Raw genomic sequence first — 20,874 nt, 5'->3', positions numbered from 1 at the left:
GTCCTTCTTACACGCAGATTTACGGTGAAGGAGAACAGGACACCCTCTGAACAGTGTCTGGGGGGCTGTGGTTGCTGCAGCACAAAAAGATGATCATCAACCGATTAATGACAGACTACATGGATGCACGGATAATGACATAGAAAAGATAGGCGGCTATATTGGTCACACATTTTTTTAATTTTGTTTTTGGAAATGTCAATTTGTAAATTTTGAGTTGTTGGTTTGTTATTCTCACTTTAACAGATGAAAACAAACAAGTGAGATGGGAAAGTTTTCCTTTTTAATTTAGTTACATAATAATTCTGCACAATAATAGTTGCCCAATAATTCTGCGCACATGGATATTCTCCTAAGAGACAAAACCTCACTTTTACCTTCTTAAACCTCAAACCTAAATATTTAACAACATTTTGGATTGACCAGACCGACAGCTCTGCAGTTCAATAATAAAATGAATCCTCAAATATACAACTTGCCTAATAATAGTGCACACCGTGTAGTGAGGTTCATAAAAGCGCCTCAATTATTATATTGGGGAAATGCATCAACAACAATTTCCTATTTATTCTTCCGAAGGGGAAAAGTTTTCATATTTACGGACGGTCTGCAGGCGACGCATGGAGAAATGGAAATTACCCAGCAGCTCTGCTGTACTTAATGGGACCGGTTCTGATAATAATTGGGGAATTACTATTTATGCAAATATCCCAAATTACTCTGAAACCATTATGTGCCTTAATTATAGGAAATAATCCCATAATATATTTACTATTCAATGGTGCCACATGCCAACACAACTCTTATGCCCCTGTTGTCATCACATATGGACACGTTGGCATTGCATGCGTCATATAACCCTGTACAACGCTATACATACACAGGTGCCAGTCTTATAATGCCCCGGGTGATTTAGTGCCCATCTAACAGCACCGGTATAACAATAAATGCTTCATGTATGTAGTTTATGAATTTTGTGTTTCCTTTCTGAGGGTTTAGTACCCCTGTAACAAAACTCAGACTGTATCCATGACAACAAGCTACAGAAATTATTTCGCAGACCACAACTAAACACTGCGCCTTCACTGCCGAGACATTACCTCATGTTTCTGCTTGAGAAGCATCTTCAGGACCTTTTCAGTGAAAAAGAAAAGATAAAACCCCCCAAAAATGACCGCGGACGTTGATACGTATGCATCCTTCAGCGGGTTAAAGCCGAATGCCTGCGGTAGAGCAAGAAATAAGAATCAGTGCCCAGTAGTGCCATTACATACCACCTTATAGCTTCTACCCACAATATAATATGCAATTGCTTAAACAGAATCGGTCAGCGGTTTTGACCCACTCAACCCCTCACACCGCTATATAGCGGGTAGAGACATTTCTGCACATACCCATGTGTGCCAGCAATAACGCGTGCCTTAGAAAACCTCCTGCATCATTTAATGTCCCCTGCAAAGACCTCACGCAAGCCTAGATAAGAGGGATTGCCTCCAATATCACAGGACACTTCCCTGCTGAAGAAACGCCCAGCGGACACTTCTAAAGTAATTTGCATACGGCACAAGATAATTAAATAAAGGTCTTCTAAAAGGTTCGCTTTATTATTACGGGCACACATGGGAATGTTCAGAAACGGCTGACAGGTTCCCTTTGAATAGCGATCCCCTAATATAATATTATTCATGGAAACCCCTGCATAGCTGTGATCTGTACTGCAACTGCCCTGCCGAGTCGTCAGTAAATAAAATGACACCGTTATTGTATTTTTCAGACTATAACCGCATATTTTTTGTAAATAAAGCTTAATCACTGTATAAAAAAAAAAAAGTTCTGCAACTTTCTATTATACTTTGTTTAAATTGTTCACCATTTTCAAGATCTCAGTTTGCAGTCAGTGAATGAGAACACTTGTTTACATTCAGAGGCTGAAAACCTGTTAAGACCCAAGTCTCGCACTCAGCTGAGAAGTCTATTCAATCCTCTGAGCTAAACATCATAGCAAACTATCAGGACAGGAGAGAGATTCCTGATGCATTCAGCCGAGGGGATTTCCTAAACGGGATAATAGTATCCAACTTTCAGACGTGAGCAGGATTAGGGTATGTTCACATGCAAGATCAAAAACGCCTGAAATTACGGAGCGGTTTTCAGAGAAACCAGACTGATTTTTTTAGCCGTTTTTGAAGTTGAAAAGGTTTTTTTAGCCAATTTTTCTAGACATTTTTGGAGCAGTTTTTCTACGGACACTATGAAAAACAGCTCAAAAAAAGGACATGCTCCTTTTTACGCACCTTTTTAAAACGGACGCGCAAAAAAATGCTCTGTCTGAATGAAACTCCTTTTTTCCATTTGAATTCAATGGGCAGACGTTTGTAGATGTTTGTTTAGCTACCGTTTTTTCAGGCGTATTTAGAGGCATTTACGCCCTGAAATACGACCGAAAACACAGCGTGTGAACATACTCTTAGGGTATGTTCACACGAGGTCTTTACGTCCGTAATTGACGGACGTATTTCGGCCGCAAGTACCGGACCGAACACCGTGCAGGGAGCCGGGCTCCTAGCATCATAGTTATGTACGATGCTGGGAGTTCCTGCCTCGCTGCCGGACAACTGTCATGTACCGTAATCATTTTTTCAGTACGGGACAGCTGTCCTGCAGCGAGGCAGGGACTCCTAGCGTCGTACATAAGTATGATGCTTGGAGCCCGGCTCCCTGCACTGTGTTTTGTCCGGGACTTGCGGCCGAAATACGTCCGTCAATTACTGACGTAATGATCTCGTGTGAACATACCCTTAGGCTGCTGAATGAGCAATAATGTTTCCATTCACTGAAAACAGGCAGAGATCTTGATAATGGAGAGGAATGGAAACACTAAAGCATATTAGAGTTGAAGAACTTTTAATTATACAGTGATTATCCTTTATTTACATAAAACCCATTGCCAATGAAAACCAATGAGATTGGTTTCTTAAAGATCTGGAAAATAAGTTACACTTGGCAAGTTGCTACTTTTTCTTTTGACCAGTTTTAACAAATCTTTGTAATTACCTTCTATCCTGAATGTATCCACCCCACCTACCCTGCATCACCCTCATCTACCACTATATAGCTACAATGTATCTGTATTCATAGCCTAAAGCAAACAGCCCCTTGTTCTCGTGACAGTGTACAGCCCCGTATACAGTACGCAGCTACACATGATCTGTGCCCAAAGGAGCGGGGGCCATTCGTTCCAAGGTTTTGCTCCTTAAAGGCTATGTACACCTTTGAAACTAAAACATTTTTCTAATAAAATCAATGTTTGTTTTTTAACAACTTTAAAAAAAATGTAAAAAAAAAATTCACTATTTAGCACTATATAAATGATCAGTATAGTTGCTGTAAATCCGACAGCATTATTGATACTGATGTGTAGAATATATTCCTACTCTCCAGGGTGCTGACAGATGATCAGGGAAAGCATAGAATATAAAACCTCCCCGGGCAGTGGTGCTTTAACTTTCTATCATTTCCACAGCTAATGGGAGCACTTCCAATAACAACATTATAACAGAGGATTGCCATTTAAGCAATTTCCTATACATTCTGAAAAAAAAAAAAAAAAAAAAAAAAAAAAAAATGTGCGCTAGAAGGTAGAGTTTCCATTTAAAAGTGGTAAGCCACCTGTGCTTCTCCAGCCAGGACTACAACCCCCAAGCAGTCCTGCCTGGCATGCTAATGCATGTAGTCCTGACAAGCTGGAGAGTCACCGGTGTCTTCCATCGCTTCCAAAGGGCGTGAGTTTTACAAGTGGGGAAAAAAAAACACTTCTAAAAATGTTTACAACACTTTGCTTTACTTATTCTATATGATCTGGAGTTTTCTACTCCATTCACATCTAAAGCCTTTTCTCTGCTCTAGAAAAAAAGGGAAATCTCCAAGAATCCCAACTGAGCAATGACGACTAGAGAGACCCTCATAATGACAGCCACCAACTCTGGGGGATACTCAGTCTGTGGGTCCATGGTCCAGACAGGAGAGGGTGGGCCCCATCTACTTTTTCCTGAAAGAAGGCAACTAAAGCAGAAAGAAGATAAAACAGATAAGGCAAACTCCTTACTTTTGCTGTGAATGGAGAAGAAATACAAAAACGTGATTGAAGTCAAAATCAATACCAGATAAGTAAAACAAAGTATTGGCAAAGTAACTCGACATTTTGTGTAGATTGTAACGGTGTCATGTTCTAAAAAGTGGAGATCGGCTTTAACATTTGCTAATAACAAAGACTAGTCAGCACAACAAACACACAGTCTCAGGATTGTACGCGGTCCCCCCATACCTCGGGGATGAGCTGAAAGAGAGCGTTGGAATAGAGGGTCCCAATGGCGAGAGCAATGAAGAAGAGGAGAAGACGCTTGTAACAGGCTTTCTTCATGAAGGGAACCACGCCGGCCCCCAGGAGGGAGCAGAGAGAAATGACGGTGACACATAGGAAGCCATAACCCCACACTAAAGGAAGGAATCGGGGAGTGGGAGACATCATCATTGAAAGAAATCAGAGGAAGGGGGTTACAGAAGAAAGAAGAACAGAGGATTCAAACCAGAGGAAGGGGAGAGAGAGAACAGAGGATTAATGATTTGATCCCATAGATACGGTCTGATCAGGTCAATGGATTCATAGGCCTCATGCACATATAAACTGAGCTTACTCTACTGTCTGAAGATACTGGACATCCCATAATCCAGTGATCTGAATTTAGTAAAGTCCAGGACTTGTCACTATATCGTGGAGAAGGACATTTTGTACATTTAAATCAATCTCCAGCCCCCCCAAAATGACTAGGGAACCCACAGTAAAGGAGGATGGGGGGAGGGGGTCCGGGGTCGGACTGTTGCATCTCAGACCCATCAAGATCCACCTTCTTTCCAAGTTAAGGAGCCATTAGGACTATATTTAATACTCAGTTTGAATGTGCCGAGTCCCATGATTTCCACTAATCTCCCGACCAAAAGGCAGAGGGATTACACCAGTACATTAAAACAAGATTATAAAAGATGGGTCCGATGCCCCAGTCACATATAACTGAGGGATGGGAGACCAAAAACACCAGATAGTTCTGCTGTAGCCGATATTCCAAAAAGGACACGAAATCTAAAAAAAAAAAAACAAAAAAAAAAAACAACTCAAGTCTGGCATTAATTCATCTCCCCCTTATTCCGTTTCACTTTCTGTAGGGGACAGAAAGGAAGGGTCTGACTTGGTCTCTATTGCTCGATCACACAATTTGGCCCTTCTCAAATGACAGGGATAAATCCGCCATGTAAAAATAGGACATGTCCTGTCTTTGTACGTTTTCCCGGATCCCTCAATACACTCAAGTCTATGAGGGATCCGTGAAAAATGGTACCGCACGGGTGCAAATCTGACGTGAAAAACTAGTTGGTTTTCACGGCCAATTTGACACCCGGCCGTGTTTAAAAAGGTCCAAATGTAGCAACTGTGATGTTATTATTGCTCTAGTTTCTATAAACCTAAAAAGATTGGTCATTTTCTTACCTTGAGTGATAGTGCCAAGTTTACTTTGTTGGTCAACCAACAGCCTTGTGGTCAGACTAAATACCCTAGGTGGACCTGCGTGTGTGTTATTTTTTGGGCTGATCACATAATCTGGTCTCCATTGCGGAAGAAAGGGAGGTGGGTTTCTGCTGCAGCAAGCACCCTCCCATATAGTCTTATCTATGCACTACTCTTCACATGCACTAGTGCTGGACAGAACAATCAGTAATCATGGCAACTGCTACTACGTTAGAGGTTTTAACGTTAATGTCCCTTTAAACACAGAGCAAATGGATCATCAGTTACAGCAGAAATATGGACATTAATTACACCCTGAAAATAAGAAATCGGTTGAATTGGCACAAGAAATTAATACCATAAATAATTACTATATACGCTGCATTATGTTGTGACCGCTAGACACATCACGGTCATTCTGATTGAGAGAACATATTAACATAATGATGTCGCGGTGGCCGCCATTTTGACTTGCGAACCAACAATTGGAAACGTAAATAGTGGCTCATGCCACAAAACAGCGGCCGGCGCAGTGCGTCAAAAACGTATATATTGAATTAAAGACAGATCTGTCAGCTCATCATCCATCAAGGATATGGGGGAAGAGAGGCAGCTCCTTCGGAGACGCGAGCATTCACGATGTTACTGTGGAAGTTCAGGACGAGACTGATGTAATCCTTAAAATGTACATGAAGGTGTAATGAAAAAAATTCAGTGATGAGGATACAATTATAAAACGACCACCCCCACCCCCCCATCAGTATACAGTATATGAATGGTCAGTGTATGAATATTCTGTGGAGCGTGGGCTCCCTCTGTGGTGTTAACTGGTACTGCACCTCCGGGATCAATTGCAGGAGAGCATTAGACAGCAACGTGCCGATGGACAGGCCGATGAAATAGATGAGGAATCGTCGGAAGATGGGTCTCCCCACGCATGGGGCAAAGAACACACCCAGGAGAGAAGACAGGCTGATCACGGTGACTGCCAGGAACCCAAAACCCCAGACTGTGGGACAAGAGGAAAAAGTGAGGGATGTGTATGCAGTATAGGGACAAAGATGCAGAACGACTCAAACTAGATGGGATAAATATCACATTTTGTGTGTCTAAGTCCCTAAGGCCATGACAAGCAGAATTGTAGCAGAGTCAATCTACTGCAATGGTACAGGGATCAGAATCACGTCACACAGATCCTGCAGAATTCTGCTGGTGCCTTCAATAAAAAATTATTACTTTTTAAGGTGGAAATATATTTAAAAGACAATTTTCACTAAAATCATTGACCGGTAAATATCGCTCTTCAATCATCCTCTTCTGACAAGTTGTTAAAGATATATTTGTTTCTTAGCACATACAGTATCTGGGAAACAGAGGGGACAGGTTACCATTACATGGGGTTGCCACACAACTTCCCTTCTTAAATGCCAGGATATGCACCGATCAGCCAGAACATTAAAACTACCCGCCTAATATTGTGTAGGTCCCCCTCCTGCTGCCAAAACAGCTCTGACCCGTCAAAGTATGGACTTCACAAGACTTCTGAAGGTGACCTGTGGTATCTGGCACCAATAGCAAAGGTTTCCCTGTAGAACATTACCCAGAGCATCACACTGCCGCCGCCAGCTTGTCTTCTTCCCATAGTGAATCATGGTGCCATCTCTTCCCCAGATAAGGGACGAACACGCACCCGCTGTCCACATAACATAAAACATGATTCGTCAGACCAGGCTACCTTCTTCCATTGCGCCATGGTCCAGTTCTGATGCTCATGTTCCCATTGTAGGTGCTTTCAGCGGTGGACTGAGGTCAGCATGGGCACTCTGTCCAGTCTGCGGCTACCCAGCCCCATAGGCAACAACCTGCAATGTGCGTTCTGACACCTTTCTATCATAGCCAGCAGTAACTTTTTCAGCAATTTGTACTACAGTAACTCTTATGTGGTATCAGACCAGTCGGGCTGGCCTTCACTCCCCACCTGCATCTGGTTGCCCATGACCGTGTCGTCGGTCCACGGTTTGTCCTTCCTCGGACACTTTTGGTAGGTACTAACCACTGAATACCGGAAACACCCCACAAGATCTGCTGTTTCGGAGATGATCTGACCCAGTCGTCTAGTCCTCACAATTTGGGCCTTGTCAGAGACCCTCAGAATCTTACACCTGTCCATTTTTCCTTCTTCCAACACGTCAAGTTCAAGACCTGACTGATCACTTCCAGCCTAATATATTTCACCCCTTGAAAGCTGTTATTGTAACCGGATTACCAGTATTATTCACTTCACCTGTCCGTGGTTTCAGGGTGTAGTCACACATGCAGGTTTTGAACAGGTTCTTGTACTCTTATTTGAATCCACTCCTGGTTTTACCTTCAAAAACTAAAAAAAAAACCTGCACATGTGAATACACCCTTAATGTTATGGCTGAATGGCGTAGGATAAGGGGTTTACAACTAGGCAGGTTCGCAGTTCAGGACGCCCCTGCTCAGTCCTTGGTTGTCAGATATAACAACTCCTTAGGGTATGTTCACACGGCGGGGGTCCGTAACGGCTGAAATTACGGGGATGTTTCAGCCTGAAAACATCCCCGTAATTTCAGCCGTACCGGCATGTGCAGGCGCTTGAACGCCGCGTCAATTACGGCCGTAATTAGCGCTGCTATTCATTGGAGTCAATGAATAGCGGCTCCAAATACGGCCAAAGAAGTGACAGGTCACTTCTTCTACGCGGGCGTCTATTTACGCGCCGTCATTTGACAGCGGCGCGTAAATATACGCCTCGTGTGAACAGACAAACGTCTGCCCATTGCTTTCAATGGGCAGATGTTTGTCAGCGCTATTGAGGCGCTATTTTCGGGCGTAATTCGGGGCAAAAACGCCCGATTTACGTCCGTAAATAGGCCGTGTGAACATACCCTTAAAGTCAAGATAACCCCTGTGCATGTGCTCTTATGGGGAAGAAGGGGTGGGCATCAGTTGCTGGGGAATGCACCTCTACCCTTCCATTAGCCAGAGCTGCTACAAAGCAGTTCTCGCTTTGGAGGACTATATATTACATAGTCATCCACTGCCGTCAATGGCAGCTTGGTAATCCTTCATTACAGGGGAAGCGTAGAAACGCTGGAAGCTTTGACAAGCGATAACAACTGTTTGCTGGCGGTCTGGCTGCTAGAACCCCCCTACGATCAGCGGTTATCACTGGTGGAAGCCATGGTCATGATTACATCACCATCCGGGATGCTGCCTAAAAGAATAGGGGGTTGTCCTAGATGGACAAACCCTTTAAATAACTTGAAGGAAGACGACAACGGTTTACGATTATAACGGGTTAAGACTCGGCTCAGTCTGTATAGCCTACAGAGATCTTCCTGGGCTTGTCCTGAAGAGAACCTAGACGGAAGGAGACACCATAAACAGGAACCCAGAACTTCTTACAAGGACACGACATGGAAAAAAGCAGCTGCCAGGTTCACAACGATATCATTATACTTATCTCCGCTAAACCATTGCTCTCTTGCCAAACACAATAATATTTTTTTTAAAAAAGACCAAGAAGCATTTTAACTACCAATACGTTAGCGCCCGTGACCCAAATAGCCTGTTCTGCTGAACACTTGGACCTAGACATGTCATAATATCTGTAATAATGAGAAAGAACATGACTTTTTTGGATATATATGAAAAGGATATGCCTGTGGGTCCAGATTCCTGATGCTGACCGGTCATAAAGAAGTAGCTACTAGCTTACCTTCTCCAATGGTGGGTCTTCCTTCAGTCTCGGTGTCATTGAGAAGGATGGCGCTCTCCTGGCACGCTTTTGTTTCCAACTGTTGGAGGATTAATGGGCAGATACTTTGCAGGCCTCCCGCATCGACTGTAGAATCAGAGGTCAGGTTGTGAGCGGAGAATAGGGTGGAAGCACTGAGACACTGGAGGAAGAAGGAGAAGGATATAAACAATGACAAAAGCGGACAAAATCGGCTGCAAACGGATCTAAACAACCCGTAGAGAAGTCTCCCGAGTTGTTCATGATCCTACAAATACTAAAGCAAAGGAGCCGTGCCCTGCCGCTCATAGCGTGGAGAGTTCCACATCTCTCAAGGACAATGTATAGATCCAAAACATCATCCACATCAATGTCCATATCCTGTCCGTATGCAAGTATACATGTGAACATTGATAAGAATACATGATGTGATTGGGGACATCCCTGTGCTAGCACTGAATGAAATCAGAACTGGAAGACTAAAGGCCCCACGCACACGACCATAGATCTTATCCATCCATAAATACGGTCCATAGCACATCCGTATTTACGGATCTGCAAAAAGAAGAAGAAAGGCACAAATGATATGCAACATCTGCAAATCTGGCGGCGCTTAGAAACGCTTCCATAATTACGGGCGGCTATGGGTGGACATGCGTAGTCGTCCGTAATTACGGAAGCGCCCATAGACTTCTATGGAGAGTCCGTGCCGTAATTCCGGACAAGAATAGGACGTGTTCTATGTTTTATGGAACGGACACCCATCCGTAAAAATACGGAAAGGTGTCCATAGCCCACAGAAATTAATGGGTCCGTAATTACTGATGAAAAATACAGTCGTGTGAATGGGGCCTAATGCACGAAAATCTCTAACCAGTTTGACCACAAAGTCAAGAAAACAAGGGACTATGTAGAGATCCTTGAGGTTACCCTCCCCAAAAATAATAATTCTGCTGCCCCCCACAGCAACTAGTCTGATACCAAATTGTATTTTGTAAAGTGCACTATTTGGTTGCTATGGGCACCCGTACTATTTTTCTGTCTACGAACGTCCGTATATACCCAAAAGCAATGCATGAGGAAGCTAGAAATGTTCTTTAGGCCTTGTTCACACACAGAATATCTCTGGTGATTAAAACTGCATCAACGAATCACTTCTAAAAACGTCAGTTATTAAAATGACATGTATTTTTTAAGGCATTTTTTTAAAAATTTGGTGTCATTTTGTACAAGCTTTTTATCTAGCGTTTTTGACATCCTATAGAGAAGCCTGTGGGAAAAACACTTGAAAAAATGCTATACCTAGAGCATGCTGCCTCTGAAGAAGAAAAAAAAAAAAAAAAAAAAAAAAAAAAAAAAGCCACAGATTTGCCTTAAAAACGCCATAAAACAAAAAGACAGTGGTATGTAGTGCATTTTAGAATTCACTTTAGACTTTAATGTAACATCTGGCTGCACAAAAAACGCATTTTAAAAAAAAAACAAAAAAAAAAACACACAAACACTGCAAAGATATATAAAAACACAATCAACAAAACCAGAAGGTAAAATGTCAAAGTGGCAACCAATCAAATGGCATTTAAAGTGAAACAAGCATTCTGATAGGTTGCTATGAGCAACTGCTCCACTTTCCTTTACACAGGTTTTGGTAAATCTCATCACGGTGTCCCACATTCTGCCAAAATGAACTTGTGACATTACCGACTATCAGTGGTGGTACATGTGAAGAAACCTGCCTCGATTCGGGAGCCTAAACACCTTTGGCATGGCCAACAATGGCTGCAAGGCTGAGGAAGATTTATCAAAAATAGTGCAATGAAAAAGTGGTGGAGTTGCCCATAGCAACCAATCAGATTGCAGCTTTTATTTTCTGAAGACCCCCTGAAAAGGGAGAGAAGGAATCTGATTTGTTGCTATGGGCAACTCCACCACTTCTCCTTTGCACTATTTTTGATAAATCTTCACCATTGTGTTGGAGACTTCCAGCAGTAAATACAAGACGAGTCACGTAGCCCCTATATATTTCTGGAAATCAGACCCCCCCCTTATATAATTATCCGGTCATGTTAGATTAGAGTGAGGAGATTGGAGCGATAGATTAGATTATGCACCTCAGCAGCCCTTGAATTCTTCATGTATGTAATAAGAGGCGTAATAAACCTACAGATATTGAAGCGATAGGCGATGATTTTATCCTTCTAAGGCCCAATGCACACGATGCGTATTACGTGCGGTTTTGCTGCATCTATTTGCGTGTGGTAAATCTGCACTATAATACAGTACCAGCGAAAATAAATTAGATTTCAGGAAATCTCACGTACACGCTGCGTTTTTTTTGGTACGTAAATTGACCTGTGGTGCGTTTTTTTAAAAACCGCAGCATGTCAATTTCTCTTGCATTTTCCGCTTGCGAATTATCTGCCTAGTTTTAAAGAAAACCGCATCAAAATCCGCAGCATAAAAAAAAAAAAGCACCCATTTCCGCATCAAGATGTAAAAACCGCACCTAAAAACGAATGAAATAAACGGACCATTAGGTGCGGTTTTAGCTGCGGAGTAACGCGAGTATACATGTGGTTTTGATGCAGATTTTTTACATCAAATTACGCAACGTGTGTATTCAGCTTAAGGTTCTCTTTACTATGATCATCACGTAATCCAGAATATCTGATAGTCCAGCACGTCTCACGTCCCAGTAATGTAAGACTTTTTAGGATTTGTGCTACAATGAGCTATAGATATTTCTGTACATAAACTAAGTGAAAACACTGGGCGGCCATGCGGATTACGGGCTCTATAAAGAGTCCACTGTTCAGCAAATCCTCGCTGCATGTTTTAATCTATTGGTGAACCGAAGATAAACTATGTTGGACTATTCACAAGTATCATAAAAGGAAAGAACACCACCAGCCCCTATGGCTTCTCCTGCCCCTTCCAGTTTCCAGTCGTCAATGCCAATCCGGCATGTGACAATAGCCCTACGGCTGGATTATAGGGAACATAGGGCGGAGGAGAGCATCGCTATACATACATATACACACACATGTTCGATCTAATCTACCTACTCTATATCCAAACTTCCAATAGTTCTGAATTTCCAATGATCCAGTCAATAGGTGGTCAGAAGCAGACTGGCATATGGACGTTTTACCTTAGTTGATTTAAAGCGAAAATCCAAAGAAAATGATCTCCTGATAGGTCATAGATGCATATGAAAAGATCTGTGGGGGGGATACAACAACTTTTTTACGGTAGACTTCTGGCGTTGAAAAGTCACAAGCGACTCAAGAGTCGCAAAAAAAAAATTTGACTTTTGACCTGTTTTTGCCACTCTCCACTCTATATTTCTAAGTGGGTGGAGCTTGGTGTAAGGGGGCAGGGCCACTTGCAGCCCCGCACATTTACTATAATTTATGCCAGAGGCTGGCGTAAATTATAGCCTAGCTCTACGCTAGCTTCTGCTTGGCGTAGATTTCCCTCAGTGGCTAACGGACAAGTGAAGGTGAAACAAATTTTAATAGATTTGTCCCATCTTTCTGCAGTTTGTTTCCTATTAAGGCCCTCTTCACACAACAGGTAAACCGGGCCGTCAAAATGGAACACGCCCTATTTTGGGCCGTTCTCCCAGCCACACGGTTCCCATAGAAGTCTATGGAGCCGTGTAAAGCACAGCTGTTACTTTGATGTGATCCGAGTGACGGTCGTGCTATCGGCTGCTCGCTCACTTCTCCTCCTCAGTGTGAAGTGCCTGTGAGGAGAAGGAGGAGGAGATTTTTTTGCTCCCTGTAGGAGCGGAATCCCTAATCCCCCGCCACAGCGTTGCCAAAGCTGTGGCCGGGGATTCAGCTCCAGGAGAAGTCCCTGACTTCACTGTCTATATGTGGACAGTGAAGTCAGGGACTTCTCCTGGAGCAGTCCCGCAGAGTGTGGCCTTAACGACAGAGGGGCAGAGTGTGGCCTTAACGACAGAGGGGCAGAGTGTGGCCTTAACGACAGAGGGGCAGAGTGTGGCCTTAACGACAGAGGGGCAGAGTGTGGCCTTAACGACAGAGGGGCAGAGTGTGGCCTTAACGACAGAGGGGCAGAGTGTGGCCTTAACGACAGAGGGGCAGAGTGTGGCCTTAACGACAGAGGGGCAGAGTGTGGCCTTAACGACAGAGGGGCAGAGTGTGGCCTTAACGACAGAGGGGCAGAGTGTGGCCTTAACGACAGAGGGGCAGAGTGTGGCCTTAACGACAGAGGGGCAGAGTGTGGCCTTAACGACAGAGGGGCAGAGTGTGGCCTTAACGACAGAGGGGCAGAGTGTGGCCTTAACGACAGAGGGGCAGAGTGTGGCCTTAACGACAGAGGGGCAGAGTGTGGCCTTAACGACAGAGGGGCAGAGTGTGGCCTTAACGACAGAGGGGCAGAGTGTGGCCTTAACGACAGAGGGGCAGAGTGTGGCCTTAACGACAGAGGGGCAGAGTGTGGCCTTAACGACAGAGGGGCAGAGTGTGGCCTTAACGACAGAGGGGCAGAGTGTGGCCTTAACGACAGAGGGGCAGAGTGTGGCCTTAACGACAGAGGGGCAGAGTGTGGCCTTAACGACAGAGGGGCAGAGTGTGGCCTTAACGACAGAGGGGCAGAGTGTGGCCTTAACGACAGAGGGGCAGAGTGTGGCCTTAACGACAGAGGGGCAGAGTGTGGCCTTAACGACAGAGGGGCAGAGTGTGGCCTTAACGACAGAGGGGCAGAGTGTGGCCTTAACGACAGAGGGGCAGAGTGTGGCCTTAACGACAGAGGGGCAGAGTGTGGCCTTAACGACAGAGGGGCAGAGTGTGGCCTTAACGACAGAGGGGCAGAGTGTGGCCTTAACGACAGAGGGGCAGAGTGTGGCCTTAACGACAGAGGGGCAGAGTGTGGCCTTAACGACAGAGGGGCAGAGTGTGGCCTTAACGACAGAGGGGCAGAGTGTGGCCTTAACGACAGAGGGGCAGAGTGTGGCCTTAACGACAGAGGGGCAGAGTGTGGCCTTAACGACAGAGGGGCAGAGTGTGGCCTTAACGACAGAGGGGCAGAGTGTGGCCTTAACGACAGAGGGGCAGAGTGTGGCCTTAACGACAGAGGGGCAGAGTGTGGCCTTAACGACAGAGGGGCAGAGTGTGGCCTTAACGACAGAGGGGCAGAGTGTGGCCTTAACGACAGAGGGGCAGAGTGTGGCCTTAACGACAGAGGGGCAGAGTGTGGCCTTAACGACAGAGGGGCAGAGTGTGGCCTTAACGACAGAGGGGCAGAGTGTGGCCTTAACGACAGAGGGGCAGAGTGTGGCCTTAACGACAGAGGGGCAGAGTGTGGCCTTAACGACAGAGGGGCAGAGTGTGGCCTTAACGACAGAGGGGCAGAGTGTGGCCTTAACGACAGAGGGGCAGAGTGTGGCCTTAACGACAGAGGGGCAGAGTGTGGCCTTAACGACAGAGGGGCAGAGTGTGGCCTTAACGACAGAGGGGCAGAGTGTGGCCTTAACGACAGAGGGGCAGAGTGTGGCCTTAACGACAGAGGGGCAGAGTGTGGCCTTAACGACAGAGGGGCAGAGTGTGGCCTTAACGACAGAGGGGCAGAGTGTGGCCTTAACGACAGAGGGGCAGAGTGTGGCCTTAACGACAGAGGGGCAGAGTGTGGCCTTAACGACAGAGGGGCAGAGTGTGGCCTTAACGACAGAGGGGCAGAGTGTGGCCTTAACGACAGAGGGGCAGAGTGTGGCCTTAACGACAGAGGGGCAGAGTGTGGCCTTAACGACAGAGGGGCAGAGTGTGGCCTTAACGACAGAGGGGCAGAGTGTGGCCTTAACGACAGAGGGGCAGAGTGTGGCCTTAACGACAGAGGGGCAGAGTGTGGCCTTAACGACAGAGGGGCAGAGTGTGGCCTTAACGACAGAGGGGCAGAGTGTGGCCTTAACGACAGAGGGGCAGAGTGTGGCCTTAACGACAGAGGGGCAGAGTGTGGCCTTAACGACAGAGGGGCAGAGTGTGGCCTTAACGACAGAGGGGCAGAGTGTGGCCTTAACGACAGAGGGGCAGAGTGTGGCCTTAACGACAGAGGGGCAGAGTGTGGCCTTAACGACAGAGGGGCAGAGTGTGGCCTTAACGACAGAGGGGCAGAGTGTGGCCTTAACGACAGAGGGGCAGAGTGTGGCCTTAACGACAGAGGGGCAGAGTGTGGCCTTAACGACAGAGGGGCAGAGTGTGGCCTTAACGACAGAGGGGCAGAGTGTGGCCTTAACGACAGAGGGGCAGAGTGTGGCCTTAACGACAGAGGGGCAGAGTGTGGCCTTAACGACAGAGGGGCAGAGTGTGGCCTTAACGACAGAGGGGCAGAGTGTGGCCTTAACGACAGAGGGGCAGAGTGTGGCCTTAACGACAGAGGGGCAGAGTGTGGCCTTAACGACAGAGGGGCAGAGTGTGGCCTTAACGACAGAGGGGCAGAGTGTGGCCTTAACGACAGAGGGGCAGAGTGTGGCCTTAACGACAGAGGGGCAGAGTGTGGCCTTAACGACAGAGGGGCAGAGTGTGGCCTTAACGACAGAGGGGCAGAGTGTGGCCTTAACGACAGAGGGGCAGAGTGTGGCCTTAACGACAGAGGGGCAGAGTGTGGCCTTAACGACAGAGGGGCAGAGTGTGGCCTTAACGACAGAGGGGCAGAGTGTGGCCTTAACGACAGAGGGGCAGAGTGTGGCCTTAACGACAGAGGGGCAGAGTGTGGCCTTAACGACAGAGGGGCAGAGTGTGGCCTTAACGACAGAGGGGCAGAGTGTGGCCTTAACGACAGAGGGGCAGAGTGTGGCCTTAACGACAGAGGGGCAGAGTGTGGCCTTAACGACAGAGGGGCAGAGTGTGGCCTTAACGACAGAGGGGCAGAGTGTGGCCTTAACGACAGAGGGGCAGAGTGTGGCCTTAACGACAGAGGGGCAGAGTGTGGCCTTAACGACAGAGGGGCAGAGTGTGGCCTTAACGACAGAGGGGCAGAGTGTGGCCTTAACGACAGAGGGGCAGAGTGTGGCCTTAACGACAGAGGGGCAGAGTGTGGCCTTAACGACAGAGGGGCAGAGTGTGGCCTTAACGACAGAGGGGCAGAGTGTGGCCTTAACGACAGAGGGGCAGAGTGTGGCCTTAACGACAGAGGGGCAGAGTGTGGCCTTAACGACAGAGGGGCAGAGTGTGGCCTTAACGACAGAGGGGCAGAGTGTGGCCTTAACGACAGAGGGGCAGAGTGTGGCCTTAACGACAGAGGGGCAGAGTGTGGCCTTAACGACAGAGGGGCAGAGTGTGGCCTTAACGACAGAGGGGCAGAGTGTGGCCTTAACGACAGAGGGGCAGAGTGTGGCCTTAACGACAGAGGGGCAGAGTGTGGCCTTAACGACAGAGGGGCAGAGTGTGGCCTTAACGACAGAGGGGCAGAGTGTGGCCTTAACGACAGAGGGGCAGAGTGTGGCCTTAACGACAGAGGGGCAGAGTGTGGCCTTAACGACAGAGGGGCAGAGTGTGGCCTTAACGACAGAGGGGCAGAGTGTGGCCTTAACGACAGAGGGGCAGAGTGTGGCCTTAACGACAGAGGGGCAGAGTGTGGCCTTAACGACAGAGGGGCAGAGTGTGGCCTTAACGACAGAGGGGCAGAGTGTGGCCTTAACGACAGAGGGGCAGAGTGTGGCCTTAACGACAGAGGGGCAGAGTGTGGCCTTAACGACAGAGGGGCAGAGTGTGGCCTTAACGACAGAGGGGCAGAGTGTGGCCTTAACGACAGAGGGGCAGAGTGTGGCCTTAACGACAGAGGGGCAGAGTGTGGCCTTAACGACAGAGGGGCAGAGTGTGGCCTTAACGACAGAGGGGCAGAGTGTGGCCTTAACGACAGAGGGGCAGAGTGTGGCCTTAACGACAGAGGGGCAGAGTGTGGCCTTAACGACAGAGGGGCAGAGTGTGGCCTTAACGACAGAGGGGCAGAGTGTGGCCAAAAAATTTACCAATGAAATTCATCTGTTTTTAAAATGGACAGGGAAGAAAAACGGATGCAAAATGGGTCAAAAACAGAAACACTGCCTGGAACGGATGCAAAAAGGCGGCAGAGAAAAACGGGCCAAAACAGCGTTTTTTATCGACCGACACTTGGACCCCGTCGTGTGACTAGAGCCAAAGACTGGCGTATGAAATAAAGTCCTTGAGACTTTGTGTTTAATTTTTTTCTTAGAGGTTATTCACATAACTGCAGTAAATAGTAAAACTAGTAGCGTGTCCTGACAAACCTTTTTATCTTTACTTGGATTCAGATCAGTTCTACCTGGACCGGAGTAATACGAGAGACTGGTTGCTGAGGACACCCTGCTAAATAATGCAATATACTGGTCAGCCAGCGCATCCCTAGAAACCAGCTCAGTTATCAATGTGTCTGACAGCAGAGAGGAGGGAGAGCAGCGGGATAACCATTTTGTCATGCAGTTCCTCATATCACATGGAGTTATTAGGCAGATTAAGGTCTTTAAAATGTCCACTATAACTTAGAGGATCGGTCACTAGTTTAGTAATGCCCAATCTCCTAGCTAAACTAATAGGCGCAGCCTCACTGATAAGGATAGTGAAATGGTGTCCCAAAAAGTTTATTATTCTAAAAGTTATGAGCTTTTTTCTAAATATGTAAATGAGTCTATACTAGACAAGTAGGTGTTAATAGAAGCGATTCTCCTGAGGTGGAGCCTCCTCACAGCCTCTGACGCTGTCCAATCAGCATGAAGCTGCTTCACACAGTGTGAGAGACTGAGGCTGGAGGGGAGGGGGATCACTTCAAAATACCTATATCTCCGGCTGTGGACCACCTAGAACAGTGGTTCTGGTGGCATATGAAAGATGAGATTCTAAATCGCAGTTCTATCTGTGAAACAATCAGAGATATCACCAGTTGGAAACAGTCAGGAATGGAAGCTGTATACTATATGATCACATTGTGTTGCTGGGCAGGGAAGGGGGAGAAGTTGTATGCAGATTGGTCAGAGTCATACAAAAAAAACATTACACTGCCCGGAGTGAAAAGAAAGAAAGAGTCACCTCCTATTTGGCAAGTATAGCCACATTGGCATATTTAGAAAAATGCTCATAACTTTACAAATAAAAGCTTTTGAAAGAAAATTACACTGTCGTTATCAGCATTATTGAATAGTTAGGAGATAGGGAATTAATAAACTAGTGACAGATCCGCTTTTAGAGGGGTTTGCAGGATGCAAGGGGTCCAACTCCCAAAAACATTGTTGAATAGTCACCCTTATCCCCATATACAGGCAAATATGCTATTGTACCCAGTTATCAGCCACAACAGGTTAGAGGGAGGGGGACTGTAGTATTCTTAGAGGGCGATTACTGAATTAATCCAGGAATATCTACATACATATACGTGGTGAATAAATTGTTCCAGTTCTCACTATCTTCTGGAGTGCTGCCTCATATTTTGAGAATTATTGCTGTGAAGTTTGGGAAACTGGTCACGTATCCGAACGAGGATTGCTGCACAATAGTACAGCTTTTTATATATACACACTCACACATATACATACGAAAGAAATCCCACAGCACTCCGATAGTTCCAAAAAGTATGTGATTTATTCAGTCAACAGCTGCAACGTTTCCGGATCTGGATTACCTGCTTGCACCCATTAACGTGTTGGAATCCGTCGCAGAGTGCTGCTTATCTCTACAATATATATATATATATATATATACACACACACACACACTGTATATTTGTAGCTTGTCTTACTTCTATAAGATGCTGACTTTAGGATTAGTGCTCCAATAACACAGAACCCACCTGCGATATGTTGCGGGACCGCCCGGCCCCTTTTCCAACTTCCAGCCTTTCCAATAGAATCTGTAGCTGCAGTAAGGAGAGGGTCTCATTCTCTCCATATCTCGCCAATATGTCCTGAAGGAAGGAGGTCGCACTCAACTGTTCACTGGAGGCAGAAGAAGACGTCTCTGCGGAGGAGTTCAGGGATACAAAGCCAAGCAGTAAGGAGGCAATGAGGAGCCAGGAAGGAGTCATGATGGTTTCTATAGGGAGAAAGATGCAGCATTAGTGACGGTGCATGGTCCCAGATCAGGAGGGGGTGACAGTGTCATACATAGGATGTGCTCCAGAAGTCTGAAACGTATTTGACCTTTCATTAGAGTTTGTTTAATACCTGAACAAGAGGGCTAGAGCCAGTAGAAGCAGCCCCCCCATAACATCGCAGCCGGGAGGCCCCCCCGATCAACAGCGCAGCCAAGAAACATCCCCCGATCAACAGTCCCCAATCCCCAGCGCAGCCAAGAAACAGCCCCAGATCAACAGTCCCACAATCCCAGGCCAAGAAACAGCCCCCGATCAACAGTCCCCAATCCCCAGCCAAGAAACAGCACCCGATCAACAGCGCAGCCAAGAAACAGCCCCCGATCAACAGCGCAGCCAAGAAACAGCCCAGCCAAGAAACAGCCCCTGTTCAACAGTCCCCGATCACAGCGCAGCCAAGAAACAGCCCCCGATCACAGTGCAGCAGGGTGACAGTCCCCATCACAGCGCAGCCGGGTGACATCCTACTATCACAGGGTGACAGTCCCCATCACAGCGCAGCCGGGTGACAGCCCTGTGACTGGACACACGGACATTGAGAAGTACACATGACATGGGCTATAGTAAGAAGTGCAGGTAGCCCCACAGCTCACCTTGCCGGGTAGCAGCCCCCGCTCGCACACACATCAAGCTGCTCACGGTGTCCCGGTCAATGTGCACATCACGGCCTCCCTGTCAGCAACGTGGAGCTCGGGAGCTGGCTCTTTAAACCTTGACGTCACATCAAATACGACTCCACCTATTTTCCGTGACGCTCGGGAGGGGGGCCATACCACAGATGTGAAAACGTCAACACATGCGCTGTAATGAACTTGTCAAGTTCACCCATTCAACCACTGCGCAAAACGTCTCAACCGCAGCTCTCTAACAGGGTCCATTTTACCTGAGACTATCATTAGCGTCTGTTGGAGACATTTTGCTCTCTAGTGTTAGAACGTCGCGTACTGTATGAATGAAACTGTTCGCAGGTAATTCATCCCCTTATTTAATTGGTCGTTCACAATCACGTGATAGGCTTTACAGTTGCTTATTTTCAAACAGAGTGGAACGTTATCGTGGTCACATGACCTGGTATTATCGGCGGGAGGCGTCGGCGTAATGCAGCACACCTTTGTGCCCACACCGTGCCAGCCACTTCCCTTGACAAACATAGAGTGAAACACATTGCAAATTAATTTTAATTTAGAAATATGGAAACATTAAATAAAAAAAGTCTAATTAAAAATATAGCAATAACAATATAATATGGGGTCATGTGTGAAAAGCATAATAAAAGGTTTCAAGGCCAAGGTGAAAAAGATCATTAGTTCTATTTATGGACACTGCCACATCCACACATGGCCTATTTTCAGACGTAATTCGGGCGTTTTACGCCTCGAATTACGCCTGAAAAGACGGCTCTATTACGTCTGCAAACATCTGCCCA

At 46.5% G+C, this 20,874-nt stretch overlaps 1 protein-coding gene across 4 annotated transcripts in view; it reads right to left on the bottom strand.

The window, feature by feature from the left end:
- SLC39A14 (solute carrier family 39 member 14) overlaps positions 1-20,384 on the bottom strand; it is a 43,048-nt gene extending 22,664 nt beyond the window's left edge. Inside the window, exons 1-5 of one of the 4 annotated variants that reach the window (XM_075858872.1) lie at positions 20,332-20,384; positions 19,149-19,390; positions 9,306-9,486; positions 4,325-4,494; positions 1,101-1,223 (exon numbers count right to left, since the gene is read on the bottom strand). In XM_075858872.1, coding sequence (XP_075714987.1) covers positions 1,101-1,223; positions 4,325-4,494; positions 9,306-9,486; positions 19,149-19,390; positions 20,332-20,344 — 729 coding nt within the window. In that variant the 5' untranslated portion in view covers positions 20,345-20,384. Of the gene's footprint in view, positions 1-1,100; positions 1,224-4,324; positions 4,495-6,399; positions 6,570-9,305; positions 9,487-19,148; positions 19,391-19,521; positions 19,544-20,041; positions 20,217-20,331 lie in introns of those variants that run through there. The other 3 variants (XM_075858871.1, XM_075858870.1, XM_075858873.1) reach the window with 3 other exon arrangements.
- Positions 20,385-20,874: the final 490 nt, after the last annotated feature.

This window comes from Rhinoderma darwinii, chromosome 3 (genome assembly GCF_050947455.1).
Source record: "Rhinoderma darwinii isolate aRhiDar2 chromosome 3, aRhiDar2.hap1, whole genome shotgun sequence".
Taxonomy (NCBI): Eukaryota; Metazoa; Chordata; class Amphibia; order Anura; family Rhinodermatidae; genus Rhinoderma; species Rhinoderma darwinii.
The sequence above is the reverse complement of the archived record's forward strand: the minus strand, read 5'-3'. Positions and strand labels throughout refer to the sequence as shown.